The following is a 550-nucleotide window of genomic DNA, read 5'->3' as shown; positions in this document are numbered from 1 at the left end:
TAGGGCAGAGTTGAGCAGGTTTGTAGGGTAACAGGAGTTGCAAAACTGAACTGCAAGTCTGAACAAGGGCTCTAGGTCCAAGAGAACACTGCCTGGGAAACAGTAGAAGAACCTGGTTAAGGAAGTGTTTAGGTGTTGGGCCTGAGAGTGGGGAGAGGGTTAAGGTTTACTTTGATGGGAGTGCACAAGTGTCTAATTTAGATGGTTCTGAACACTGACCTTGAAAACCTACTTCTTCAAGCACTACCACCAGTTCCTGTGAAGTTTCACACATGCATATTTCTTTTGGCTTTTCTCTGACAGATACTTCGTGAAGGTGGCTTGGGCATGGACGTTCTGGCTTCTGCTGCCCTTCATCACAGTCACCACCTACCAGTTTGCCAAGAGCAAGCTCCTGTACGGTCGCATGAAGAGCATTTTGGCGGTGCTGCGGCGCCTCAGCACACTGCTGGTGGGCACTGCCATCTGGTACATCTGCACCAGGGTCTTCATGTACATCGAGAATCTCACCGGCGCGTGCTCTACCTCTGGTAAAGTCAGCGAGCCTCGC

At 50.5% G+C, this 550-nt stretch overlaps 1 protein-coding gene across 1 annotated transcript in view; it reads left to right on the top strand.

The window, feature by feature from the left end:
* Nucleotides 1-241: 241 nt before the first annotated feature.
* The window catches only part of FITM2 (fat storage-inducing transmembrane protein 2), a gene marked incomplete at its 5' end in the record, with an annotated part of 714 nt that continues 405 nt past the window's right edge, over nucleotides 242-550 (top strand). The window contains 2 exon segments of the mRNA XM_010013920.1: nucleotides 242-281; nucleotides 283-550. The exon segment at nucleotides 283-550 is cut by the window's right edge and continues 405 nt beyond it. Of these exon segments, the coding sequence (XP_010012222.1) occupies nucleotides 242-281; nucleotides 283-550 (308 nt within the window).

This window comes from Nestor notabilis, unplaced genomic scaffold (genome assembly GCF_000696875.1).
Source record: "Nestor notabilis isolate BGI_N333 unplaced genomic scaffold, ASM69687v1 scaffold19914, whole genome shotgun sequence".
Lineage (NCBI taxonomy): Eukaryota > Metazoa > Chordata > Aves > Psittaciformes > Psittacidae > Nestor > Nestor notabilis.
The sequence above is the reverse complement of the archived record's forward strand: the minus strand, read 5'-3'. Positions and strand labels throughout refer to the sequence as shown.